This window comes from Nannospalax galili, unplaced genomic scaffold, assembly GCF_000622305.1.
Source record: "Nannospalax galili isolate Female #2095 unplaced genomic scaffold, S.galili_v1.0 scaffold342, whole genome shotgun sequence".
Taxonomy (NCBI): Eukaryota; Metazoa; Chordata; class Mammalia; order Rodentia; family Spalacidae; genus Nannospalax; species Nannospalax galili.
The window spans coordinates 370,518-391,635 of NW_008349359.1; the positions used below are offsets into that span (position 1 = coordinate 370,518).

The following is a 21,118-nucleotide window of genomic DNA, read 5'->3' on the forward strand; positions in this document are numbered from 1 at the left end:
TGTGGGGTGGGGGTGGGGGGGGGCATGTTGGAGGGATGGCTCAACAGTTAAGAGCACTGGCTGTTTTTGCAGAAGACCAGGGTTCAGTTCCTAGCACCCACATGGTGGTTAACAACAGTCCTTAACTCCAGTTTCAGGTAATCTGATGCCCTCTTTTGGCCTCTGTGGGCACTGCACAGATGGGTGCACGTACAGGCATGCAAAACAGTCCTACACATTATAAAACAAACAGGAACTGGAGAGATTGCTCAGTGGTTAAGAGCACTGACTGTTCTTGCAGAGGACCTGGGTTCGATTCCCAGCATCCACATGCCAGCAGCTAACAACCATCCTAACTCCAGTCCCAGGGGATTAAACACGGTCTTCTGACCTCCTTGGGCATTGCACAACACAGGTACACTTACACTCCTGCAGGGAAAACACTCATACACATTAAATGAAAATAATTAAAAAACAAATACCCCCCCCCAAAAAAAAAAAACCCTGGAAACACAGGTCAAAGTTTCTGGTACGCCACACTAAAGTTTATTCATTCAGTTATCCAATTCTTTCATTGGAATCCCACAAATATCCAGAACACCACAGACTGCGCTTAATTATTGGTAATTTCATACAAGTACACAACCATACTGAAATCATATCCACTCCCCACTCTTCTCTTCCGACTGCTCTCAGATTCTCCATCCCCCTCCCAACTTCATGTCCTTTCTTTTTAATATTTTATTTTTTTATGTGTAAGTGCCTGCACGTGCACCCGTGTCGTGGAATACCCGAGGAGAGGTCAGAAGAGGGCGTCGAATTCCCCTGGAGCTGGAGTTATGGACAGTTGGTAGCTGCCATGTGGGTGCTGAGAATCGAACCCAGATCCTATACAAAAGCAGTCAGTGCTCTTAATGGCTGAGCCATCTTTCCAGCACCCCCACCCCTTTTTTTAATAACCCACTGAATCCGAGACTTATTTCTTGCTACTAGCTGGCTTTGTTTTTCCTCTTTAACAGCTTCTTTACCTCTCCTACCCAGAAACCTGTTAAAGCACCTGGCTCCCAGAGCAACCGAAAGGTCAAGGGTCAAACCAGCTCCGTTTTTCCAGAGTAGTGACGCCCGCAGAAGTGCATACTGGGACATGTAGTCCCGAGCTGACCGCACCACCTTTTGGGACTTGTAGTCTTCAGTTCGGTAAAGCGCAGGTAGCAACTCCCAAAACCAGAATAGTCCTTAGTTAAGAAGGGACGAGCATGACCCGCAGGTCCTTAGTAAGTCCTTAGTAAGAAGGGACGAGCAGTATCACGCAGATTCAAACACCTTGGGCCTGTCCTTCAGGCTCTCAGCAGAAGCGGAAGTGGATGTAAGGAGGGTCCGAGAGGGGCGGGATGACGTCATGCGGGCGTGACCCGGTCCGTGAGGGACTGGCGGGATTTCTGAAAGTCGCGCCAGTAGTGCGAGTTGCGCGCTGACCCGGGACTTGGGAAAACTGAGGTGCCCGCGAAGCATTAGGAGTTCGCGCGTGTTCTGCAGGTGACCTGGTAAAGCAGCCGAGGAGCGGGTGACCCGGGTGCGAGTGGTGCGGGCTAAGCCGCTGAGGGAGGGAGCGCCGGGCCCTGGTAAGTGCATGTGCGGACTAACCCTTCTTCCGCCCTGCTCGGCTCCTCAGCCGGCCCGGGCCTGCCCCTCCAGCCCGCTGGGATCCCCTCTGCGCCGAGAACCCTGAAGGTGGTGCTTCAGGGTTCCTGGCCTGCGCCAAGCGACCAACCCCGACCGACCAAGAGTTCGTTGTGGAGAAAGCGGAAGTCGACCTCGGGCTTTTGTTTTGAGACTGTCTCGGTAGTCCAGGCTGGCCTCGAACTCGTAGCAGTCATCCTAAATACTGGAATTACAGACTTTAAGAGCATTCCAAAAGCCCATTTTGTGGACGCGCGGCAGGAAGCCGCGGTGCAGAGCGGAGTGCTCACAGCTGATGAGTGTCAGGCCAGGGAGTCCCGATTTTGGGTCAGTTTTCATCCCGTTACACTATGTCTTGTTTACAAAGCGCCAATCTCCAGATGCTTAAAAGATGGCATTTTTTGTAGAAAACCGCTCACATAGTGGTATACGTTCACGTGAGATTTTTTTTTTTAAAGTTTCTACAGTGGAGCCTGGCATTGTGGCTCTTGCTGTAATCCTAGGACCCTGGAGGCCGAGGTAGGTGGATCGCCTCGTGTTCAAGGCGAGCCTAGGCAGCAGAGTGGAATTGCCTCAAATACAACAATCTCTCAAGTGGATCCTGGCCAGGCGACTCACACCTATAATCCTAAGGCTTGGTAGGCAGAGGCAGGAGGATGGCTGCAAGTTCAAGGCCAGCCTGGACTACTAATGGGAGAACATATCTCAGAAAATTTTTTAAAGTGAAGTGTAGGGCTGGAGAGATGGCTCATTGGTTACTTGTGGTCAGTGGTCATTTGTCTGCTCTTGCAGAAGACCAGGGTTCGAATCTCAGCACACACACACAGCAACTACCAGCTGTACTTAACTTCAGTTCTAGGGGATCCAACGCCCTCTTCTGACCACCACTGGCATTGCAAGACACGAGTGCACTTACATACATGCAGGCAGCACACTCATAGACTTAAAGAAAAAAATAAAATACTTTGAAGTGTAAACTGTAAAATCATGTTTACAGCCCCATGAATTATTACAAAATGAATACATCTATATAATCATCATCCTGGTAAAGTAATAAGGCCGTCAGTGCCCTAGAAACTTCCCTTGGCCTTCCATGTTGAATATTACCCTCTCACCTTAGTGGCTAAATCATAGTGATTTCTAATGCTATTCACTAACTTTGTCTAATTTTAAAAGTGTTTTATTTATTTAGGCAGGGTCTGACTTTGTAGGCTAGGATGACCTAAAACTCTGGATCTTCCTGCCTCTGCCTCCCAAGTGCTGAGATTACAGGTGTGTGCCATGCAAACTTTTTAGTTTTTTATATATATATATATATTTTTTTTTTTTGGGCTTTTTTGGACCGGGAATCACTGTAGGATGAGCTGTCCTGGAACTCACTATGTAGACCAGGCTGGCCTTGAACTCCCAGAGATCCACCTGCCTCTGCCTCCCAAGTGCTGGGACTACAGGTGTGCACCACCACACCCGGCTTTAGTTTTTATATTTTTTTAATATTTTTATTTTATGTGTATGAGTGTATTGCCTGCATATATGTAAGTGCATCCGAGTTGTGCAATGCCTGAGGTCAGAAGAGGGCGTCAGATCCCCTGGAACTGGAGTTATTAATGGTTGTTAGCTGCCATGTGGGTGCTGGGGATCGAACCTGGATCCTTTCTGCAAGAGCAGTCAGTGCTCTTAACTGCTGAGCCATTTCTCCAGCCCTGTTTTTATTTTTTAATTCAGCCCAGGCTGACCTTGAACTCACTATCCTGCCTCTGCTTCTTTAGTGCATTTAGTCTGTTTTTAAATTTCATGTAAATATACCACCAATGTTGAATGTTTAATTCTACATGCTTGCCAACACCTGATATTTTAGATAGATAGATAGATAGTAGTGTCTTGTGGACTTTGTAGGGGGCAGGGGACTTGATTTTTGAGACACAGTCTCACTGTATTGCCCAGCCTGGCCTTGAACTTCTAGCAGTCTTTCTGCCTTAGCCTTCTGAGTACTTAAGGCTGATTACTGATGAGACTGCATATTCAATGTTTTTGGCATGAAGATCTCCCCTTTTGAATTAACCAATTTCTGTTGAGTTGTCTTTTTTTTTTTTTTTTTTTTTTTTTTTTTTTTGAGGGTCTCTCTGTAGCCCCAGCTGTGATTATGTTTCTGTAAATGTTTTCTCCATTACTATGATTTGATTTTTCCATGCTCTTAATGGTACCATTGATGGATAGAAGTCCTATGTGTGTTTATTTCTTAGGTAGTCCAGGCTGGCCTGGAACATGCTATGAAACAGGATAATCTTGAACTCCTGATCTTCCTGTCTACCTCCCAAGTGTTGTGATTATAGGCATGACTACCATGCCCAGTTTCTTGCAGTGGTAGGGATCAAACCCAGGACTTCATGAATGCTAAGCCAGTGCTCTACCACTCTGCTTTATTCCCACCCTGTCTTTTCTTATTTGGTTGTTGCTTTGTGTACGTAGTTCAAGAATTCTCTCCCAAGAACATAAAAATATTTTCCTTTTTGATTTTTTGAAACAGCATCTCACTGTATAGCCCTGACTGGCCTGGAACTTGCTGTGTAGACTAGGCTGGCCTCAAACTCACACAGATGCATCTGCCCTAGGTTCCAGAATGCTGGAACTAAAGGCATGAGGTACCACACCTGGCTTATATTCTGATATTTTGAAAACTTCTTGCTATATAGTGTAGATAGACTTGGAACTTGCTGTGTAGCCCAGATGGATCTCCAACTGTGATCCTTCTGAGTTTTGGGGTTACAGGCATTTGCCATCATGCCCAGCGTAAATCATTTATTTTTGTGGGCATAAGACATACTTGAGAGATGGCTCAGCGGTTAAGAACACTGACTGTTCTTGCAGAAGACCTGGGTTTGACTCCCAGCACCCTCATGGCAGCTAACAACTGTCTGTAACCCCAGTTCCAGGGGATCAGATAGCCTCTTCTGTTCTCTGTGGGCATTGTATGACATGGGTGCACTTACCTACATGCAGGCATAACACTCATACACATAAAATAAAAATAATAAAAAAATTTTTAAAAGACATACTTTTTTCTTTATTTATTATTTTTATTTTATGTGTGTGAGTGTATTGCCTGCAATGCACCCAAGTTGTGCAGTGCCCACGGAGGTTAGAAGAGGGCATCAGATTCCTTGAAACTGCAGTTATGGATGGTTGTTAGCTGCCATGTGGGTGCTAGGAATTGAACCCAGGTCCTCTGCAAGAGCAGTCAGTGCTCTTAACCACTGAGCCATCTCTCCAAACTACCACATAATATTTTAAACTCAGTTGTTCTGGATTTTTTAAAAGATTTTAAGTTACAGTTCTTCTGAGATGGGAGCTACTTAACTACTGTTTTTCTATCAGGAATTGGGATTTATGGGCAACCATTCTAAACCTTCATTTCACTGCCCTGTTCCCTCTCCTACAAACCTCCCTTACCGAACAGAAACAATGTAACTGAAACCGTTCTAACTTTTTCTATTTATAATAAACAAGCTTTGGCCCCTGCCCTGGAGGAGTAGCGATCAAGAGAACAGAGGACGTCATTGGTCCAGTTAAGATGTGCTTAAACTGAATGGGGGTAGGCTAGGTGGTTCAGTGGGTGAAGGCGCTTGCCACACAAGCCTAGCATCCTGAGTTCAATCTCTGGAACCCAATAGAGAAGGAAGGAGAGAATAGACTATAGAGTTTTTCTTCCACTTGTACATGCTTCCCATGGCATGTATGCCCACCACAAATCATAACCTAATAATTTTTAAAAATAAACTGAGTTGGCTAGGCTTTGTAGCTCACACCTGTAATCCTACCACCACTCAGCAGGCTGAGGCAGGAGGATTGTTGAAAGCTTGAGACCAGACTGAGTTCCAGAACAGCCTGAACCACAGAGTCACACTCTGTCTCAAAAAACAAAACAAAGGTGGCAGAGACTGTAAGAGCCAGAGATTGGGAGGGACTGGAGGGAAACCGTGTCCTATGTATAACAGGACTACTATGCTCATGAACTCACGACAGCTGTGGTTGCCTAATAAAAGCAGTCAACATTCTAGCATGGAGTGGGATGGGATCACAACCCCTTACCCCTGACTGAGGAGCTGTAGACAGTTGATGGCTTCTAGGGAATCAAGAGTCAGTTTTCTTCAGGGGTGTGGCTCCTGGTAGGTTGACCATGCTCCAGTGGATGGTTCCACATCCAGAAGTATATGGACTCCACAAATTGGAGCAGATGAGTTATTAAATAAGTACACAAGAAACTGAATGGAGATTGGGGTTGGTAGAGTTCTTGGCTAGCTTTCACGAGGCCCTGGATTCTCTCTAGCACTGAATAAACCGGGTGTGATGGTGCACATTTGTTATCTCAATGTGATGGAGGTGGAAGCAGGAGGATCTGAGGTTTAAGGCTATATGTCCTTAGCTATATACCAAGTTTAAGGCCAGCTTGGGTTACATGAAACTCTACCTCAAAAAAAAAAAAAAAGAAGCTGAAAGGTCCTGGCTCTTCTGGAAGTTTTTCTGATACTGTTAGCTGTCTATCTAGCAGGTGTATCTAACCTGTGGCTCTGTGCTGCATGCAGCAGAGGATAGCTGTGAATGTGGCCCAACACAAAGTCATAAACTTACTCAAAGCATGAGGTATTTTTGTTTGTTTTTTTGGTAACTAGATTGGTTGTTCTTTAACGAACTTTATAGATGACAACATTGTGTCCCAATGCTCTAGAATAGTAATATAAGTTATCTAGAGCAATGATGAAAGGCTTGCTCTTTTTCTTGTTATGGATAGGTTAGGGATTAGATCAAAGGCTTACAAGTACAATAGTCTCTGAGGATTGGTGCCAGTGTGCCTCCCTCTCCCATACCAAATATATATATATTCAGTTACCTTATATAAAATAATGTTGTATTGCATATGACCTATGCCCATTCTCCCATATACTTTAAATAATTTCTAGTTTGTTTATAACATCTAATAAAATGTAAATCCTGTGTAAATAGTTGTTACATTATATTGTTTGGAGACTAATAAATATTAAAATAAATGTATTTAATAAAATATGTTTATACATATTTAGAATATCCCCCCCTTACCCCTAGTGCCAGGGTGGTTTTTTTTTTTTCTAATTTTTATAAAACTTTATTGAGAATTTCATACATGCATATAAGGTGTTTTGATCAAATCCGTGCCCACTCCCTCCCTTCCAACACTTCCCATATCTCCACATCACTTTTTTCTTTTTCTTTTTTTTCTTCTTTCATTTATTTATTTTTATGGGGCTTTTGGGTACTCTAACATTCCCCCCACTGAAGATGTAACCCTAAAATCTTTTAAGGATTAGATACAAGCTCCCAAATACTTTCAACATTTTTGGCCTTAGGAATGGAGTATATTGCTAAGAGGCCCAAGGACATGTTGACTTTTAGCCAAGAAGCTGGCTACTTTTCTTTGGAGTCTTTTCACCCTAACTGCCTAGCCAATTCCTACCTCCTACTCTTATCACACCATCCTCTCAAGGGATTACCCGAATTACCAATAAGGGATCGGGACGCAGACCGCTCTGGCTTCTTCCATGCTGAACAGGGACTGCAGGGTGAGGCAACTGGATTACCCCTTCAGTGCGTCTATCTAAAAGACTCCTGAATTGCATAAGAAGCATCCCTCTCTCAGGTTCTTCCTCATTTTTCTTTTGTCTTCCAAGGCTGGACTACTTGGCTAGGAAGAGTGGCTGGATATTCAGGTGAGGGTCCAGTGACCCTGCTTGGCACTCCTTTTAATGAATGAGCACAACTGTCAACAATTGTGACTATGTTTAGCGATCAGGCCCAGCGAAGTCATGATGATGGTAGTTATTTCATGGAGAAGGGACTGCTGTATAGCATCATGTAAAATGGACCTGGAATTTAAAAGGGTTTGGTGCTAGGAGCCACATATGAGGGAGAACATACGTCATTTGTTTTTCTGAGTCTGTTACTTCACTTAGTATAACAGTTTTCTAGATCTATCCATTTACCTGCAGATTTCATTATTTCACCTTTCTTTACTGCTGAATAGAACGCCATTGTGTAAATATACCACATTATTGTTAACCACTTGTCAGTTGAGAGACACTTAGGTTGCTTCCATCTCTTAGCTATTGTGAAATGATCAGCAACAATCATGGTTGTACAAGTGTCTCTACAATAGGCTGAGTCCTTTGGGTATATGCCAAGGAGTGGTATAACCGGGTCATATGGTAGGTTCATTTTTAGTTTTTTAGGAGTTCTCCACATTGTTTTCCATAGAGGCTGCATGAGTTTGCAGTCCCACCAGCAGTGAATGAGCGTTCCCCTTTCTCCACATCCTTGCCAGCATTTGATATTATTTGTTCTCTTAATCCTAGCCAGTTTGATTGGGGTAAGGTGCTACCTTAGGGTGGTTTTAATTTGCATTTCCCTAATTACTAACGATGTTGAATACTTTTTGAGATGTTTCTTAGCCATCTTTATTTCTTCCTTTGAGAACTCTCTGTTTAGATCTTTAGCCCATCTTTTAATTGGGTCATTTGGTGTCTCGATTCTTTGTTTTTTGAGTTCTTTATATATTCTGGATGTTAAACTTCTGTCAGATATGTCACTGGTGAAGATTTTTTCCCATTCTGTGGGTTTTCTCTTCACTGTTTTAGTGCCAGGGGTTTAACCCAGGGTCTCACATTTACTGAGTAGTGCTCTACCACTGATCTACACCCAAACCAAATTTATTTATTTACTCTATTTTGTGTGTATGAGTGTTTTGCCTGCATGTATATAAGTGCACCTGTGTGTGCAATGCCCGTGCAGGCCAGAAGAGGGCTTTATATCCCCTGGAACTAGAGGTATAGACAGTTGTTTGCCATTATATGGGTGCTGGGTACAGAACCTGGGTTCTCTGCAAGAACAGCCATTGCTCTTTACCGCTGAGCCATCTCTCTAGCCCCTTTATCTTTTTTTTTAATATTTATTATTTTTATTTTATGTGTATAAGTGTATTTGCCTGCATGTATGTGAGGGCACCCGTGTCATGCAATGCCACAGAGGTCAGAAGAGGGCTTCGGATTACCCTGGAACTGGAGTTAAGGACGGTTTGTAGCCACCATGTGGGGGCTGGGAATTGAACCCGGGTCCTCTGCAGGAGCAGTCAGTGCTCTTAACCGCTGAGCCATCTCTCCAGCCCCCCTTTAACTTTTTTTACCAAATATTTTCAATCCAGGATTGGTTGAATCCTTGATGGGTAACCTGTGGATAGGGAGGGCCAGCTGCAGTTCCTCAAAGTGTGTTTGGGAACTAAATTTTCAGCTCTTTATTACCACAGATTATTTCTCTAGTGTTCACACTAAATGGCTATATGTATTTTTTAGTAATGGCAATGCAGATGCAGCTTGAAGCAAATGCAGATACTTCAGTGGAAGAAGAAAGCTTTGGTCCACAACCTATTTCACGTTTAGAGGTATGTTTTTAGTTGCTAATTATTTAGTTATAATGCTGTACTACATTCCTTTACCTAATGGGACATGTTAACCCTTACATAAACTGTTGGTCAAAACTCAAATTAGGATTTCAGGCTCTTGTTAAGGGCTCCCATGGAAAGGTGCAGGATTGTTATTAAATATGTCTGGTCAAGTCTCTTTTATCAATAATTCTCTTCCTACTCTGTTGTTTTCTCTCTAAGAGCTGGACTTTAGAGACTAAGGCCTAGGCTCCCATAGTAGAATCTCAGTGTTGCTTGTACTAAGTATGAAAATGCTGGCCAGGGAATTACACTGTTGTGGAGCAGGTATGCATGTAAGAAAGGGAAGCAGCTTCCCTCCATTGGCTCAGGTTGAAGTTACTACTGAGAAAGCTGTTCTAAGACAGGTTGAAAGGTGTAGGGTTATTAAGCCAGGTGTGGTGGTGCACACAATCCCAGCACTTGGGAGGCAGAGGCAGGTAGATCTCTGTGAGTTCAAGGCCAGCCTGCTCTATATAGTGAGTTCCAGGCCAGGGCCTAGGGCTACAGGGAGACCCTGTTTCAAAAAGACCCAGCTGCATTTTAGGACTTTATCTGAAGAATACCAAACATTATCTGGATATGGTTGCTCACATATGTAATCCTAGCACTTGGAAGGATAATGCAGAAAAATCGCCAAAAGTTCAAAGTAAGCCTGGGCTTCAAAGTTGAGACCCTGTTTCAAAAAGCAAAATGGGCTTGGGGAGATGGCTCAGTGGGTGAAAGGCTTGGTATGGAAACAGTGAAGACATGAATTTGGCTCCCCAGCACCCACAAAAAAACCAAACCCTGTGGCATGTGCCTCCCTGTGGATAGGGAAGGCTAGCTGCTATAATCTTAGCACTGAGGAAGTAGAGACAGGAGGATCACTGGGGTTTGCTCACCAACCAGTTTAGACAATTAGTGAATCCTAGGTTCAGTAAGAGACCCTGTCTCAAAAAATTATGTGACAGGGAGTGGTGGCACATGCCTTTAATCCCAGCACTTGGGAGGCAGAGGCAGGCGGATCTCTACGAGTTTGAAACCATCCTGGTCTATGTAGAAAATTCCAGGCCAGCCAGGGCTACATAGTGAGACTGTCTTTAAAAAAAAAAGAAAAAGGGCTGGGTGTGGTAGTGCATGCCTTTAATCCCAGCACTTGGGAGGCAGAGGCAGGCGGATCTTTGTGACTTCGAGGCCAGCCTGGTCTACATAGTGAGTTCCAGGACAGCTGGGGCTACAAGGAGACTCTGTCTCGAAAAGAAAAGAAAAGAAAAGAAAAGAAAAGAAAAGAAAAGAAAAGAAAAGAGAGAAAAGAAAAAGATTGATCTACCAAGACAGTGCTCTCAGTTCTGGGGTAGCCTTGTTTGTTCATCTTAGCATAGAGTGAAGTGACATTTTCTGTGTGTGTTGATAGGGAAAAAGGATTGGGAAACACTGGTTAAAAGTTGCTTTGGGTTCAAGGTTTCAAAGGTCATTTTATAGAAATATTCACAAAGGTTAGGAGTTACTGGTTTAATCTCAGTTCTTAAGTCCATTGTAATATAGCTAGCATAGTGCTGATTTAAAACTGTATGTATGCACATGTGCCTACATGTAGAAGTCACAGGTCAATCCTAGATGCTATTCCTCAGGAGTCACCTACCTTGATGTTTTTGGAGATAGACTATCTTGTTGACCTGGGGCTCACCAATTAGCTGAGGCTGACTGGCCCGTGAGCCTTGGGAGACTACAATATCTGTCTCCTCAGCACTGGTGAGCACCATTTACACAGGTTCTGGGACGCCAACTCAGATTCTCATGTTTGCATGCCAAGCACTTTACCAACTGAGCTATTTTCTCAGCCCAAAACTGTTAGTTTTGATGATGAAAAAGTTGGTGATTTGTTATTTAATATTTCATATGTAGGACATAATTCTCAGATTTTTCATATATTGTGATTTTTCAAACACCTTTGTGAAGTGGATAGTCAACATACAAGAGAACAGAAGCCAAAGTTTATCCATTGTTTTCTTACAGCAGTGTGGCATAAATGCCAATGATGTGAAGAAATTAGAAGAAGCTGGATTCCATACTGTAGAGGCTGTTGCCTATGCACCAAAGAAGGAGCTCATAAATATTAAAGGGATTAGTGAAGCCAAAGCTGACAAAATTCTGGTAAGTACAACTGTGAGATCTAGGGAAGCATTAGTGAGCATAGTACAAGGGTACATAGCGAAAGGTCACCAGCCTTCTTTTGTTCTCCTGTCATCTTGCCTCCCTTTCTAGAGGAGACTATTAGCATCTTTTTATCTTTTTATGTGCCTTCTTGCATATATTCAAATTTTCCATAAAGAATTGCAGTATCATGGACTTTAATAAAAATAATGCCCAAAATACTGATATATCTTCCCACCAGCAGTGAGTGGTATGTACCTTACCATTTTAAGTATGATCTCACATCTTAGAAATATATTTGTTCTGTATGCAACCACTAAAACAATTTAGAAGGGGTTCAAGAGATGGCTCAGCAGTTAAGAGCACTGGCTGCTCTTGCAGAGGACTCAACATTTGTTCCTGGCACCTATGTGGTAGCTAACAACCATCTATAACTCCAGTTCCAAGGAATCCGACACCCTCTTCTGGCCTCCATGGGTATTGCATGTATGTGGTACACTTATATACATTCAGGTAAAATACTCAAATGAAAAAATTTAAAAAAATATTGATGTCACACTTAATGGTGCAGGCCTATAGTTCTAGCTACTCAGGAGGCCAGCCTGTGCTTCAGAGTGAGTTCATCAAGGTCAACTTGGGCAACTTAGACCCTGCTTCAAAATAAAAAGTAAAAAGAAATGGTATGTAGCTCAGTGGTAGAGCACTTTTCTAGCATGTGCTAGGTTCCAGGTTAATCATTGGTTCCACAAAAACAAAAGAATGATATTTGTACAGTGTTGATATAAGAAAGCAGGTGAAAACTGGGAATGTAGCTCAATGGTGGAGCTATAACGTGCATGTTCAGAGCCCTGGGTTCTTATGTAGTCCTAAGTGACTCAAATTCATGTAGTTGAGGACAACTTGAACTCATGACCCTCCTGTTTTTACCTCTCTGGTGCCGGGGGTACAAAAGTGTACCATCATGCTCATTTTCATGCAGTGCTAGGGATTGAACCCAAGGCTTTGTGCATAGTAGGTAAGCACTCTGCCAACTGAGCCCATCTCACATACATTCTTGTTTTACCTTTGTATAAGAAAATTGGGGCCGGGTGTGGTGGCGCATGCCTTTAATCCCAGCACTCAGGGCAGTGCCGGGCAGATCTCTAAGTTCAAGGCCAGCCTGGTCTACATAGTGAGTTCCAGAACAGCTGGGGCTACAGGGAGACCCTGTCTCAAAAAGACTGAAAAAAAAAAAAAAAAAAAAGAAAACTGGGCAGAAGTGGTAGCAGACCCCTGTATCCTAGCCCTTGAGAGGTGGTGACAGAAGGATCAGTTCTAGGCCAGCCTTGGTTAAATAGTGAGTTCAAGGCTGACCTGAGTTGTAAGTAACCATCTCAAAATAAACAAAAATAAAAATTGAACTATTGACTCAGCCGATAGGTGTTTCTAAAGTCTTTTAGCTGTCATTGTTTGAGCCTCAGTTTTTATGATTGTCTTATGTCAGAACTTCGCTTTAGAAATCATCAGTATCCTATATCTGTGCTTTTTATTTTGTTTTGTTGTTTATGGTGCTGGGAATCCAGTTGAAGGCCTTAGGAATGCTTGGCAAATACTATACCACTGAACTACATCTCCAGCCCAATATTCTGCTTCTTTGAACTCATACATATAAATATAATTAATGAGTTGAAGCCAGGTATTGTGGTTCATCTCTAAAATCCCGCACTTGGGAAGCCACACAAGTTTGAAGGTAGCGTACCATACAGAATGAGATCTTACCTCAAAACAACAAAAAGTTCTTTGAGATATACAAAATAACGTAGACTTTGATGTCGTTTCTCTATCTTTAAGATACTTTACAAATTTCTGGTTGGTACAGATTATGGTTGTGTTATTTGTTTTGATGTTAAAAATGACTTGTTAAAGGGCAAAGGGTATACCTAAGTGGTAGGGTGCTTGCCTAACTAACTGAGGGCCTAATTTTGATCCCTACACCACCAAAAAATAGAAAGAAAAAAAATGTGTTCAGTCACTATGGCTATTCCTTTCCACTACCATAATGTTTCTGAAATTTAATCTTTTAGCAAGGATTATCTGTTGTCACAGCAGAGAAAAAAAAATATCTAAAGAAAAGAAAATGCATTTTAAGAACATAAATCAGGGGTTTAGGGAAGTGTCTCAGTAAAGTGCTTGCGTTAGCATGAGGGCCTGAGTTCCTGTCCCTAGCACCCATGTGAAAGCTGGGCGTGACAGCACACCTCTATAACCCCAGTGGAAGACAGGACAAGTGGATCCCTAAAGCTCATTAGCCAGCCTAGCATGCACAAAGTCCTGGGTTCAGTTTCCTGTACCAAATAAACCAGATCTAGTAGCATAAACCTGGTGTGGTGGTGAAGTTGGGAGGTTAGAGGCAGGAAGAACATCAGAAGTTCAAGTTCATCCTTGGCTACATAGCAATTTCAAGGCCAGCCTGGCTACACAAGACCCTGTCTCAAAAAGGAAGAGTTAGTTACCTGAGTAGTTACTAGAATGAGGGCACTGCTGGGAGTGATGGGAGTAATGGTGCATTACTGAGATCCACTCTGAGAAAAGAGAAGTCAGGGCTGGGGATGTAATTCAGTGAGTGCTTCCTTGGCATGCATGAGGCCCTAGATTCAGTTTCCCATTAACGAAAGAAAGAAAAAGGCAGAAAATATAATGTGTATATTGGAGTTGCTCTAATTCAGATACTCATAAAGGACGTAGGCCCAGGATAAATAGCTACCTAGAAGACAGTCCAGTTTGGAAAAGAAATGAGTTTTGTTTTATTTGCGACAAGATTTTGCTCTGTAACCCATGCTGGTCTGAACTGTATCTCTGATGTTCATTTTTATTTAGTAATTTTGAGGACTGAGATCAAACCCAGGGCCTCAGATATGCTTACCATGTGCTCGAAGTTACATGCCCAGCCCAGGAATGAGGATCTTCTCGTAGAAAGAATCTTGCTGATAACTATACTATAGTAATAGTAGTGAGGTTGAGAGATTGAGAAAACTTGATAAAAATGAGAGAGTGCAGAAAAAAAGAACATCGTTCACATACAAAGAAAGGTAGGAGCTGGAGAGATGGCTCAGCAGTTAAGAACACTAACTGCTCTTGCAGAAGAACAGGGTTTGATTCCCAGCACCCACCTAACGGCTAACAGCTGTCCATGACTCCAGTTCCAGAGGAATCTGACGCCCTCTTCTGTCCTTTGCAGGCATTGCGTGACACAGGTGTACTTACATATATGTAGGCAGTACACTCATACACAGAAAATAAAAATAAATAAAATATATTTTTTTTTAAAGGTAAAAATAGGCATGAGTTAGGACTTGGTGGCACATTTTTTTATAATTTACTTGACTTTTTTGTGTTTTTGTTCTTTGAGACAGGGTCTCCCTATTAGTCCCAGCCTGTTAGATCAAGCTGGCCTTGATCACACTAAGATCTGCCTGCCTCTGTTTGCATTAAAGTACTAGGATTAAAGGTATACACCACCACACCCAGCAAAATTCACTTGATTTTTAAAAAAATATTTATTTATTTATTTATTTATGTCTTTATTCTTGCATTTGGCCTGGATTCCCAATGGAGACCAGGCTGGCCTTGAACTCATAGAGATCTGCCTGCCTCTGCCTCTGCCTCCCAAGTACTGGGATTAAAGGCTTGTGCCACCACACCTGGGGCTTTATTTTTTTTATTGTTTATGTATATGAGTATATTGCCTGAATATATTCAGGGGCACTCATGTCCTGCAATGCCCATGGGGGTCAGAAGAGGGCATTGGATCCCCTGGAGCTGGAGTTAGGGATGGTTGTCAGCTGCCATGTGTGTGCTGGGAACTGGACCCAGGTCCTCTGTAAGAGCAGCCAGTGCTTTTAACCACTGATCCATCTCTCCAGCCCCCAAATCCATAGAAACCATTTGATAGAACATATGATTGACAGTATTGGAGACTTAAAAGTAATTGTGCCAGGTGTGGTGGTGCATGGCTTTAATCCCAGCATGTAGGAGGCAGAGGCAGGCAGATCTCTGTGAGTTCTGAGTTCAAGGCCAGCCTGGTCTACATAGTAAGTTCCAGGCCAGCTGGGGCTACTGAGAGACCCTGTCTCAAAAAGACCAAACCAAAAAAAAAAAGAAAAGAATTGTGTTTCTAGTACACCATTCAGTTTTGCAGTAAATTGTTTAAAAAGCTATAAGGTAGACATTGTAATGAATATTTAACTGAAGTTAAATATGTGTATAGAGAAGATTAGAAAGTAATACAAATATATTTAGGTATTCATTTTGTGTGTGTGTGTGTGTGTGTGTGTGTGTGTGTGTGTGTGTGTGGTTATATACACACATCACTGCAGGAGCCCCCAGAGTCATTAGATTTCCTAGAACTGGGGTTACAGGCAGTTGTGAACTGGGAAGCTTACTCTGCCACAAGAGCAGTACCCTCTAGCCCCCAGATAGTGTTTTCCTTATGTGTATGTGGGGTGGGGGTTGATTTGGTTTTTACTTGCTTGCTTGTTTGAGACAGAGTCTTACTATGTAGCTCCAGCTGGCCTGGAACTTGCTATGTAGACCAGGCTGGCATTTATTTAACAGAGATTCACCTGCCTCTGCCTCTGAAGCACTGAGAATAAAGGTGTCTGCCACCACACCTGGCCCTACCTGTATTATTTTATTGGCTTAACTTTTTTTATTTTTCTTAGGCTGAGGCAGCTAAATTGGTTCCAATGGGTTTCACCACAGCAACTGAATTTCACCAAAGGCGATCAGAAATCATACAGATTACTACTGGCTCCAAAGAGCTTGACAAACTGCTTCAAGGTATAGTAATCTTTTACTCTATTTCATAAATATTAGTGTAGAATTCACATGTTAGATATGAGTAAGAAATAAGGGAAATATGAATTGTTAGACTACTACAGGGACCTGATGTATTTATTTTGTGGGTTTGGTTTTATTTTGCTTGTTTTGAGATGGGGGACAAATAAGCCTGAACTTGATAAGTAGCTGAGGATGTTATTGAACTCCTGATTTTCCTGCCTCTATCTCCCAAATACAGGGTTGAGATTATAGGCATTAGCCAACCATGATGACTCTGATTTACAAAATGCTAAAATTATCAGAAAATTAAATAATTTATCTTCATGTAGTTTTTTAAAAAATATTTTTTATTTTATGTGTATGTGTGTATTGCCTGCATGTATGTAAGTGCACCTGTGTCGTGCAATGCTCATGGAGGACAGAAGAGGGTGTTAGAGCCTCTGGAACCAGAGTTACAGACAATTATAAGCTGCCATGTAGGTCTAAGGATTTGAACCTAGGTCTTCTTCAAGAACAGCCAGTGCTCTTAACCACTGAGCCATCTCTTCAGCCCCTTCATGTAGTTTTGTATTCAGAGAATGAGCCCCCTCTACTTAAAGAAATAACTATTGATTATAACTTCTTCTGTTCTACCATAAGTTTGGAAATTTGATGACTGGTTAAAAACCATGTAGGAAGGCTAGAGTGGTGGCTAGGCAGGTAAAAGTGTTTTGTGCACAAGCCAGATGACCTGAGTTCCACCTCTGGAACCCTTGGTGGAAAAAGAGAACCATTGCATGACACAGGTGCACTTAAGCTACATGCAGGCATAACAGTCATACACATAAAAGAAAAAGAGAACCAACTCCCCAAAGTTTTTTGACCTCCACATTCGAGCTGTGGCACGTGTGTTCCTGCACTCACATCATACACATATATACAGAATAATAAACATAAATTTTTTTTTAATATTTTATTTCATGTGTATGAGTTTATTGCCTGCATGTACATGAGTGCACCCATGTTGTGCAATGCCACGGAGGTCAGAAGAGGGCTTCGGATTCCCCTGGAACTGGAGTTAAGGACAGTTCATAGCCACCATGTGGGTGCTTGGAATTGAACCCGGGTCCTCTGCAAGAGCAGTCAGTGCTCTTAACCACTGAGCCATCTCTCCAGCCCTAAACATAAAATTTTAAAAATAAAAGTATGAGGGCCAGGTGTGGTGGCGCATGCCTTTAATCCCAGCACGTGGGAGCCAGAGGCAAGCAGATCTCTGTGAGTTTGAGACCAGCCTAGTCTACATAGCAAATTCCAGGTCAGCTGGGGCTACAGGGAGACCCTGTCTCAAAAAGATTAAAATAAAATAAAATAAAAATATGAGCGAGAAATTGAGCCTAGGGCCTCATACACTAGGGGTTCTGATCTATACTTCCTGCTCCAAAACACTCCATGTTTGAATACTACTTGGGATGTAGTACATTATAAATCTTTACATCTTAAGGTCTTAAAAGAATGTGAAAAGTTTTTGAACTTTTCAAAGCATAACTGCCCTGTTATAAAGTTAAGTTTGGTTCTTGCTGTTTTTCTAGTTATTTAATTATCTACTTTTTCTCAAAATAGCATGGGTTCAGGAATCACACTAAAATTTGGTGATATTTATTTATTTATTTATTTATTTATTTATTTATTTATTTTTGGTGGTATTGTGAATTGAATCCAGGGACTTATGTGCTAAGTAAGCATTCTGTCACTGAGCTACATACCCAGCCCTTTGAGACAGTGTCTTGTTATGTTTGCTCAGGCTGGCTTTGAACTTGCTGTGTAGCCCAGTCAGGTCTCAATTTTTTTTTTTTTTTTTTTTAGTCATCTTGAGATGGTCTCCCTGTAGCCCCAGCTGGCCTGGAACTCACTATGTAGACGAGGCTGGATTTGAATTCACAGAGATCTGCCTGCCTCTGCCTCCTGAGTGCTTGGTTTAAAAGCATGTCCCACCAAGCCTGGTAGGCCTCAAATTTTTTATCCTTTCTCATCCTCCCACATAGTTGGCATTACAGGTGTGTACTATTTGGCCTGGCAAAATAAAAATGTATATATATCTTAGCAAATTGCTAATTATTGAAAATTGGATTTTGAAATTTTGGGACTATCATTCTGCTGTGGTCCAAGAACATTTCTGTGACTAGAATTTCTAAACATTTATGTCGTGCTAAGAGATACTTTTACTGTTGTAGGTGGAATTGAGACAGGATCTATCACAGAGATGTTTGGAGAATTCCGAACTGGGAAGACCCAGATCTGTCATACATTGGCTGTAACATGCCAGGTGAGATTTTGGGGCTCAGGCTAATCAAATCAGCAAGGATCGATTGACATAGTATTTGCAGGCGTCTGTTAAGGTGACATAAAAGATACTTTCCACTGTCCTTAAGAATCCCATAGGTTAGGGGGGCGGGAGAGATGGCTCAGTGGTTAAGAACACTGGTTGCTTCTTGCAGAAGACCTGGGTTTGAATCCCAGCACCCACATGGGTGCTAACACCTGTCCATAACTCCAGTCCCAGGGGATCCGACAGCCTCTTCTGACCTCCATGGGCATTGCATGACATGGGTGCACTTACCTACATGTAGGCAATACACATATTCACATAAAATAAAAATAATAAATAAAAATTTTTTAAAAAAATATTTATTATTTTTATTTTATGTGTACGCATGTATTGCCTGCATGTAGGTTAAGTGCACCTGTGTCATGCAATGCCTCTGGAGGACAGAAGAGGCTGTCAGGGTCCTGGAACTGGAGTTATGGACAGTTGTTAGCTGCCATGTGGGTGCTGGGATTCAAACCCAGGTCTTCTGCAAGAACAGTCAGTGTTCTTAACCGCTGAGCTATCTCTCCAGCCCCCAATAAATAAAATTTTAAAAAAAGATTCTCATAGGTTAGAAAATGGACTCCTTCTGAGAATTGTTTCATATCATATAAACTTCCAATTAATTGCTGATTTAAAATATTATGCTACAATCTCTCTCCTTTCTCTTTCTCACTCCCTCCCTCCCTTCTTCCCCACCCCCTTTCCCCTGGCTTTATCTGCCCTTTTCTTTCTTGATCTATATTTTCTATCTCAAAAATACATAATAATAACAACAACCGTGATGGATCACTAAACATAGTCTGACTTTTTTTTTAATATTTTATTTATATTTTTTATTTTATGTGTATACTCGAATTGCCTGCATATAGGTCAGTGCACCCGTGTCTTGCAGGACTTAATGTTGCCCAAACCGGTCTCTAACTGTTAATCCTGTCTCTGGTTTTCAAGTGATGAAATTACAGGTATGAGCCACCATAACCAACAAGAAAATTTAACTTCTAGAACAGTTCACAAATGCCTAAGAATAAATGTGCAAAGAATTTATAGCACATTATTAAAGTAATAAAAGTGAGAAATAACATGCATCTCTGTAAATACAGAAAGGAGTTAAATTATGGTACTAAGTATTTATGAAAACCTTCTAATTTAACCAACTCTGGTGATACTTACAATGCATATACTCACAACTTGGGAGACCAAGGCAGGAGGATCATGAGTTTGAGACCATCTTGGGCTACATAGTGAGCCCTGTATCAGAGAACTAGGACAAAAGTCTGCTAACTGAAAATAATAAGATGGCTGTGATGGTACTGATAGGGCAAGGTTGGAGGGCTAAAATAGGTAGAAGACCAGAGCCACCCATGGTCTCTTCTGCCTAAGGAAGTTCCCCCTCCTCCACACCAAGGAAAACAAGCCTCTCTTGATAGCCCTGAAAATTAGGTGAGAGGAGGGGACCCTCATTCATCTCATTTTTCAGAGACTTAACCCTGGAATGTCTACATTTCCTCCTTTCCAAAAGCCTGAGGCAACTTTGGCTTTCTGTCTTGTTTGTGGCTTTTTGAAGCAGAGTCTTGTTATATAGCCCAGGCCAGTCTGAAAATCAATATGTACCTTGAACTGTGTTGGTCTTTCTGTCTCTGCCTCCTGAGTGCTGGGATTATAAAAATGAGCCACTATACTAGCTAGGTTGGGGGGTTGGGGGGTTGGTTGGTTTTGTGGGTGGGTCTCACCTAGCCCAGGCTGGACTCAAATTCATTATGTAGCCAAACTTAGACTTCTTTCTGATCCTCCTGCTTCCACCTTCTGTGTGCTGGGATTAGAGGCATGGACCACCACAACTGTTGTCTGAACCCTTAAACTAATTAGTCTTCTGTTGGCATGTAGCCAGAAAATCTTATGTACTTTGGATTATATATGAAAGCAGTCCAACCCTGATAAGATATTTTCTGCAAGACATTGAGCTTCATGTCTACTGTTACCTCATACTTCTGTCAAAAGAGAATGCCTTTTTACCTCTAGTTATCATTTTTTGTGTTGCTGTTTTTTTCGTTGTTTGTTGGTTGGTTTGTTTAGTTTTTTTGAGTCAAGGTCTCACACTGTAACCTGGGCTAGACAACATAGTCCATGTTGGCTTCAGACTCTCTGGACTTGATCCTGAGTGGGAGTATAGGTGTGAACCACCACTGCCAGTTTATCATTTTAAAGTCTTTTTCCCTTTACTTTATTTGGAGTGGGGGGAATTATAGATCTATCAAGTGGGGGGAACTTCGTCAACTTTATGAGAAGAGTGATCATTCCCACTGTTCCTTTTTTTCTCTCTCTAGCTTCCCATTGATCGTGGTGGAGGTGAAGGAAAGGCTATGTATATTGACACTGAGGGTACCTTTAGGCCAGAACGGCTGCTAGCAGTGGCTGAAAGGTAAGTCACTAAATTAGATGAGCAAGAATATGGCTATACCTGTCACTGGAATATTTATTTTAGCAAGGTTAATTTGGCTGAAAAGTATCTTTTTACTCCATACCCCAAATCTCTGTGGGCCAAAAGAAGTGAAGACATTTGTTAGTTAACAATCTGGAAGTTCCTCTCAGACTAGATAAAAAACAAGATCCAGCCGGGCATGGTGGCACATGCCTTTAATCCCCGCACTCAGGAG

The 21,118-nt window shown here is 42.1% G+C and overlaps 1 protein-coding gene across 1 annotated transcript in view; it reads left to right on the plus strand.

Moving 5' to 3' along the window:
* The first annotated feature begins 1,377 nt into the window (after positions 1-1,377).
* The window catches only part of Rad51 (RAD51 recombinase), a 29,834-nt gene continuing 10,093 nt past the window's right edge, over positions 1,378-21,118 (plus strand). The window contains exons 1-6 of the mRNA XM_008846768.3: positions 1,378-1,601; positions 9,036-9,124; positions 11,162-11,299; positions 16,000-16,117; positions 18,328-18,419; positions 20,789-20,883. Of these exons, the coding sequence (XP_008844990.1) occupies positions 9,038-9,124; positions 11,162-11,299; positions 16,000-16,117; positions 18,328-18,419; positions 20,789-20,883 (530 nt within the window). The 5' untranslated portion in view covers positions 1,378-1,601; positions 9,036-9,037. The remainder of the gene's footprint in view (positions 1,602-9,035; positions 9,125-11,161; positions 11,300-15,999; positions 16,118-18,327; positions 18,420-20,788; positions 20,884-21,118) is intronic.